Source organism: Symphodus melops (assembly GCF_947650265.1).
Source record: "Symphodus melops genome assembly, chromosome: 19".
NCBI lineage: Eukaryota > Metazoa > Chordata > Actinopteri > Labriformes > Labridae > Symphodus > Symphodus melops.
In genome coordinates, this window is record NC_136709.1 from 18765689 (window position 1) to 18773567 (window position 7879).

Below are 7879 nucleotides of genomic sequence, written 5' to 3' on the forward strand. Positions count from 1 at the left end.
GAAATGTCTGCTAATCATTCTCAGCACGGTTATTTGTCCACAGGGCCGCAGAATCAGCGATGGTGGTTTTGGTGGTGGTGGTGGGGGGAGGGGGGGGGGAGGGTTGACATTTGACGGTCTGCGGCGGAGGGAGGAAGAGACAGAGTGACACACAAAGTCACAGAGGCTGTGTAATGATTAAGAAACACATCACTCTGCCTCTCCTCGTCGAGCGTGAAGCCACACATCGCTCTGAAAGAGACTCGGCTCCACGTCGGCGTCGTTCAAGTCTGATCAATCAATGAAAAAACACCACTCCGATCCATAAGGGCTAAAATCGATACAGGAGGCTCGCAGCAGGCTCGGCTGAGCTCTGATAGACGGTGATCAGCAGCCGAGCGGATCCTTCTCCCCGTCCTGTCTTTAAAGTTCGCTGAGGTGAAACAAGGGGGACAAATCAATGGAGGAAAGAACCTTAAGTCGACCTGAACGTGCGAGACACTCGACACTTAATGTTGACACCATGATCCTTCGAGGGGGAATACACGGCATTGCTCCAAACAGCCGTCAGCTTACAACAAAGACTTTTGCATCCCTGCTGTGTATCTGCAGCCTTTTTCAGTCTGGACACTTGGTTAGCATAGGGGCCCTATGGAGGCATCCTACCCGGCTACAGTCTCTCAACTGGGGATGGTGAGGCTGCGGTGAACGTTTCAGTGACCCGAGGCTGAACCTCGGCTGAACTCTTGCGTCGGATGGGGAAGCAGCGGTGCAGCTGAGAGAGGCCTGTCAACACTCGCTGCGAGCTAGTGGAGGAGGAGGAGGAGGGAAACGCATAGGGGCCATATCTCACCCTTTCAGAGTGTGAGATTGCGTGTGAGTCGGTCCATCCTTTCGCCGCACTGTGAAGGGCAGAGCATGAAACTCCGAAGATCCACTTCCTGGACGGCGTTATCTGCTTGTTTTTTTCCCGGCTGATTTAGTCCGGGTTTGAAAAAAGTGGCTAAGTGAGCTTCTTTCAAACGCCAGGACGCTTCAATGGAGCAACAAGCAGAGGAACACCTGACGTCACCAGTGCTACCCAAACATGCCCATGATTAGTAATATTATTAATCCAGTTTGAGTATGATGCTCATGGAGGTACGGGACCCCACCAGGGACACACAGGGTCCTTTTAAAAGGTGGTGAAAGTCTTGACAGTATTCTATTACTTGTTACTACTAAAAATATCCAAACTAAAGATTACACAGGTGAAGGACTGCAACCTTAAACTGTCGAGATAATGTCCAAGTCACGTCCAAGGAGAGGGACCATTAGCACGACGTCTAAAAAGCACCAAAATAAATATTTATCGCCACTTTCCTCGAGGCCCAGAGACATCCTCAAACTGCTTTGAGTGATCTCATAATGGCAGTAAGGAGCCAATAACAGCCACATGTTTATTCATGCAGAAGCTGAGAGGAGCGTTAATCTACCGGCTCAAAATGGAAATCACACGATTCCTATTTCATCGCCACAAACTTGACCATGTGTTTACCCCGTTCCTCGCACGCGCTGGTAATCCCAGCTCGCGCCTGGTGTTCACCGGGACCAGCAGACTTGAACCTTTACTGGAAGGCGATTTGAGCCCAGTAAGCAGGCAGGGAATAACTGGCTGGAGGGATGTGGGAATGTTTGTTGGGAACGCTGGAACATTCGCAGCCGCGGGATGAGCGGACATAACCGGCTTTGGAGTGCCCGGCCGCCAGCGCTTAAACCCGCCTAATCTGATTGGATTAACACCAACCTGCCTGGCTACACATGAGTGCACGCAATAACTAATACACACACACACACACACACTAGTTGTATGTATGCCAATCAGCGGGGCCTGCCTCAGCAGCTTCCTGGAGTTCATCTGGATTCAGGGCTGTGCTGGCTGACTGGGCCGGCTGATGGCACCATGCTGGGCGATCACATGCATGCGCATCTGCTGCGCACACACACACACACACACACACACACACACACACACAGAGCCGTCTTAGAGTGCAGTGATTTGTGCTGTGAATCTGAAACAGACCCATTGAAAGCAGAGTAAAACGCAGTGCTTGACAACCGTACTAATTGAGCAGCCCCCTCCCCACCAATGAAACTAAACGTTTTCAACCCTCCAGCTTTTATCTCTTCAATCTCCCCCTGACAGCCCTGCTCTCCTCCCATCCTCTTCCTCATATTACTCTTCATCGCCTCCATCTCTTCCTCTGTCCCCCCTATCATTGCCCCCCCCCACCCCCAATACTCATACATGTAATCATTCATTAGAACCAAGGCAGTTGTCCATTAGGCAAAGCAGCCATTTTGGAAATTGCAGCAAATCTTCCATGAAAAGACATTTCCTCTAATGCAGCAGTCACGCTCGGAGGGAGAGGGAGAGAAAGATGGCAAAGGAGAGAAAGGAAGACGAGGGGGCAGAGATAGGAGAGGGAAGAGGCGGAAGAAAGAAAAGTGAAGGCGGAGGAGAGAGAGAGAGAGAGAGAGAGAGAGAGAGAGAGAGAGAGAGAGAGAGAGAGAGAGAGAGAGAGAGAGAGAGAGAGAGAGAGAGAGAGAGAGAGAGAGAGACTCCCCCCGGCCATGACGCCACCAAGCGGAAAGCTGGCCTGCTGTTTGATTAGAGAGTGACACCATCATGGGGTGAAGGAGGGAAGGATGGGAGGAGAGGGAGGGAAGAGTGTCTGAGGGGATGAAGAGGGGGTGGGAGAGAGAAGAGATGGATCGAAGGAAAAAAACAAGGAGCGATTTGAGAAAGGCTGAGATAGAGGCAGTAAAATTAGCTTCATCACTTTGCTTGCAAAGGCGCTCGATGACACACTACCAGGATTAAAACCAGACACACACACACACACACACACAGGAGAGATGTGGGCACACATGCAGAGGACAGATGGTATCCCCCATCTGAAAGTGTGCCTCTAATTTGGGTAAAGTGATAGGAACCTCCTTAACCAATTAGAAGCTCCATATCTAAAGCCTTGCATTTGTGTGCATTTACTTTCTTTCTCACACCCTCATTACCGTAGTGTGTGTGTGTGTGTGTATGTCTACATGTGTGTTTGCATTGATTGGTCCCCTGGGATCAGTAAGGAACATGATAACTGATAGAAAAGTGGGAAATGACAAATCCACTCCGAGTGTTGCTCTGCTGAGTGTGTGAGTTCTTCATCTCCCACAATGCCGCTGTTCATCTCCACCTTCATCTCATCGCCGATCAAAGCGCCGCCCGTCTCTCCAACCGCCAAACCATTCATCTCTCTCTCTCTCTCTGCCGCGCTGCTCCTTAATGCTCCTTCCTCTCCAGCTGACACATTCGTCACCAGACCAAATTAAGCCTAATCCATCGCAGCACCTTTTTTTCCCCCTCCTCACGCAATTTATGATATGGTGAATATGAAAAAGCATCATGTTCAATCCAATTTCCTGAATATCTCCACAAACTTTTTTATGCTCTCTTGAAGTTGACACTTTTTTTTCTTTTTTATCCCCTGAAGATCTGTAGATTCCTGACAACAGACAACAGGCTCCAGTAAAGGTTACAGTGAAGATACAGAGCAGCACAGCAGAGGCTCCAGACTTTCTGTCATGCGTTTGTTTTGTTTTGATGTCAGACTGGCTGTCTCTCTCTGCTGGCTTTACATACGTCTGCCATTGAATACATCAGGCGGATTGGGGGTTTTTTCATATCGGGAATATTGACTTATTCAACCGAGTGTAAATTCCCTTTTTTAAATATCTGAGCGCCTTTTGGACTGGCAGGCAGGAGGAGGAAAATAAACATCCTCCTCTTCTCTTCAACAACAACAACAAAAAAACAATAGTGACAATAATTGTTTTGTTTGAAAAAAAAAGTTCAGTGTTTCACTTCAAACAAAAGGAAAAAGGGCCGACAGTCGCTCGGTCTGTTGGGACACGTGGGATGGGAATCGGGATCCGAGTTGGTCTGGCAGCTCGGGGAGGTCAGGGCACTTCCCGAGCTGACGGGGTGCCCTTGAGCAAGGCATCGGAAAGCCCCAACAGCTCTGGCGAATAGCAGCGTGCAGCCGCCTCACTCTCTCCACTTATATGTGTGTGTGTGTGTGTGTGTGCGCACTCCTGTCTTTCAATAACGGGAGTGTAAAAACCAGAATCTCCCTCAGGGAGAAACAAAGTAAAACAGTGTTGTTCGTCTTTGTCCTGTGGTTGTATATTTGAACATTCGCGAGGTTTATTCATGTGCTTAAATCCAGCTGGTGGAAATGGTCCTAATTCACATTTCATTTTTGCAGCATTTGAAACACTGGTGTAAAATCCACTTGACAGCTGCCTGAGAACACAGCTGCAGAGAGACGCTGGATCACAAACCTCAGCCGGCTGCCGAGTCAAAGATTTTTTGTTCCGACACGAGCCGTGTTTTCCAAGTTAACAACGCAGCTCCGAACCACTTCCTCTACAGAGCGGGCAGGTATGTGGTATGTCAGACGCGTGAAGGCAAAAAAAAAAAAAAACAACATAAAAAGTGTCCGAGCAAGCGGCTGGAGCTGCAGACTGTTTACCTCCACCACACTGACAATACACACACAGCTGACCTGAACACTCGGCGCACGTCGCCGTGCCAAGAAAAAAATCCTGAACCACAACCACCGCTCTGTAAACACAGATGATCTTTTTCACACTTTCTCCGGCCTCGTCGCCACACTGCTACTGCCCTCAAGACAAATGTCACTAAACAAGCGTTACCACAGTGGGACTAGAAAGACAAACAGTGAAGGATTCAAAAGAGCACTGACTGAAGCACACACACACAGAGAGAGCCTTCTTCTCGTTTCTCTACAGAGTAACTCATTGCAGCGATTCTTCACCGTCCAAGCTGAACTGAGTCTAATATGGAACAGCATTGTTTTTCTTCTGGGTGCTGTTAAGCTTAAGGTCTCTTGTTTCTCCTGTCAGGAGTGATAGGATTGGAGATTACACGAGAGGGAAGGGATCTTCTACTCGGCCCCGTCAGGTGCAAACAAACACGCACCCTGGCTTTGAAACAGTGCTAACAAAGTGATGAAAGGCCGTTTATCCTGCATCCACTGTGATATCTCAGCTCACCATGCAAAAAGGAAAGAAAAAAAACCCGTGCCCCGGACACGTTATCACCTCTGACCAAGAGAAACCACGGGAGTCAGGACTGACGCCAGCAGTGAATACCAGCGCTTGTGTGTGTGTCTGTGTGTGTGTGTGTCCCAGCGGTAATAATCACCCGGATTAGAGCGGAGCCAAACCCCCGCAGGGTCCCCCCTCGTCTACCCCCACACAGCCCTGCCCTGCCCAGCCAGCAGCCCTGATCCCCATCCTGAGGAGCCATGGGAAGCAGAGCAGCCGGCCCGACATCCAGACAGAGAGGCGCAAAACTCTTTCTATCCCCTTAAACTCAAAAGTATGTTTTAATTCCTCACCCTCCTTTGTCCAATTGATCCCCCCCCCCCCCCAAAAAAAAAAAAACAACCCTGAAAAATCTCAGGCAATACAAAGACATAAACCAATTCAACAAGCACACCTTTTATCCACAAGGGTGCAGTGAAATGGAAGCTAATACAGCCGTCAATACGTCTGTGTGAGGGAAGCAATATGCAGAAAACAACAATGGGGAGGCACCCAGGAGAAATGGGTTAGAACTTAATAGAGATGCACATTGTGTCTGAATACCTCGCAGTCAATGTGAGGCATTGTTACAGAGAGGAAATGTTGCCATGATGTATTGCCCTCCCGTGCCTGATATAAACGCAGCCTGATCTCAGCTCCTATCAACAATTGTCTGTCTGAGGCGCAGTTTGAACTCCTGTGGAATCTGTGACAGCGCACGGTTTGAAATGTCCGTCAACATTTTGTCTCTCAGCATCTCTTCTCAGCCCACTCCTTCAGAGAGAGAGAGAGAGAGAGAGAGAGAGAGAGAGAGAGAGAGAGCGAGAGAGAGAGACAATCCTCACCTTTCTTCTTCAATTCTCAACCACAACACTGTCCCACCCACCGAGGAGTCAAAAAAACCCTTTGCTTTAGGATATCACAGCGGCCAATTAGAAACCATTAGTATCATGAGGGAGCTCCTATGTGTTTGTGGTGCTACACTTAGTTTTGGTACTAATACGTTTATATAGTGTAATCCCTCCTCTGGTATCATTGCACATTTGTGTGATACTAATGGGGGGGGGTGTAAAAGCGACTAACTCTGTAACCTTTGATATTTTGAGTGAATAAATGTCTTAATATTGATCATTATAATTGTGTCTCAAGAGGAATACGCATGCATTACAGGCTGTTTGCCAAACCAGACACTGATGTTTAAAAAGAAGGATAGATAAGATAAAAAAAATAGACAGTTTTTTAATGGAGTCATTTTTAAATACTGAGTGTTTGCCAAGATGATTTAAATGTCTGCAAAAGCATCAAATGTTACAGAGACCTCAGAGATCTTCTCTTTTAATTGTCTCAATTCTGCAGTCCTGATAGCAACACATTAATCCTGTTTAAAAGTTTCACTGATGTTACTACCCCCCCATTGAGATGTGTATGAGAAATAATAGGTTGTGGCTCTTGGTGCTACAGGTTTATAATTCTTGGTTATTTCGTGTCAGTGAAGCAAACGTGTCCCCAGTTTTACCTCAGGTTTTTCTGCTTGTTCTCCTTCTTGTTGAGGACCCCCGGCACACAGTTGGTGAGCTCGGTCCAGTCGGCGTGCAAGCCGCAGCTCCAGCCGGTGGAGAACCGGGAGAAGAGCCAGGTCTCCTTGCGGTTCGGCCGGTAGCAAGTACACTTCTTCTGGCCCGGTCTGCAGTCGCACGGGACCTCCAGACGGACATTCTGGACCAGGTGTCTCCCGAAGGTAGTCCCGCCGGTCTTCTGGATGTGCAAAAACACGATCACGTCCTCCCCTTTGATTTGGAAATCAACCGTCCTCTCCAGGTCCCTGACGGGGAAGTAGTATTTCTTAACGTAGTGGGGGTCCGGAGTGGGGAAGATGTCCCCTTCGTCCTCCTCCGTGAAATAACCGTGCGGGGAGCCGAAATTGATCACCCCGGGGGCCACGTACTGATACAGGATCAGCATGAAACACACGGATCCGACGACGATCAACAAGAATTTGCTGCTCCTCTCGACCATGATCCTTCCCAGTGCGGTTCCTGCAGCACGCTACCATTTCCCAGTCAAGCCCGCAGCAGGGAGCACGGCGCTCGGGTTCGTCATTCTCGCTCTCCCCTCCTCCGCCGCCAACAAGGTGTCGTTATTGGGGGCTCAGGAGTGGCTCGTCCCGCTTCGAGACAACCGGCGAAGTTGGCTCATCGTTTACCGAGACTGTTCAACACCGTGAAAGACGCATTGTAACTCGCTGAAAGCACACCCCCCCAGTGTCGACCCTCCCCCGTTTACTTTACTTTGGTTTCCACTAGTCCACACACAACAGGCTCACTGCATCACCATGGAGTTATGTACCCAGGATGCAGCGCGAGGCGTACCTTTTCAACCGCTCGCTCGCGCTCCCTCTATCTCTCTCTCTCTCTCTCAAAACAGAGTGAAAGGGAGAGTCGCTTTAATTTATTGGTTAACACGTAACGACGGCGTCATCCCTGCAGCCAATAGCTTAAGGCCACAGTAAGGCGACGAAGCAGAAGAACCAGACAGCAAAAATGTAGCCGATGGAAATATTTCTAGATCAGGGGTCTCCAACTTTTTTTTAGGATGAGAGCTACTTCTACTCCCCTTATTTGTTTTTGCTGTGTGTATTAATATTATTATATGCTTAGCTGTAATGAGATTTCTAAAACTGCATGCTGTCGACTATACTGCATTGTAATCTGGTTAGATAGATCTAGAGTTGTAGTGAGTCGATACACTTTGCTAT

The 7879-nt window shown here is 48.6% G+C and overlaps 1 protein-coding gene across 1 annotated transcript; it reads right to left on the minus strand.

Moving 5' to 3' along the window:
* Nucleotides 1-2245: 2245 nt before the first annotated feature.
* On the minus strand, nucleotides 2246-7528 carry LOC306840638 (heparan-sulfate 6-O-sulfotransferase 1-A-like). The gene is made up of 2 exons (XM_079370066.1): nucleotides 6641-7528; nucleotides 2246-5898 (listed from the first exon to the last, which is right to left on the minus strand). The coding sequence occupies exons 1-2, from the start codon at nucleotides 7138-7140 to the stop codon at nucleotides 5787-5789; spliced, it is 612 nt and encodes a 203-aa protein (XP_079226192.1). The 5' UTR covers nucleotides 7141-7528; the 3' UTR covers nucleotides 2246-5786.
* Nucleotides 7529-7879: the final 351 nt, after the last annotated feature.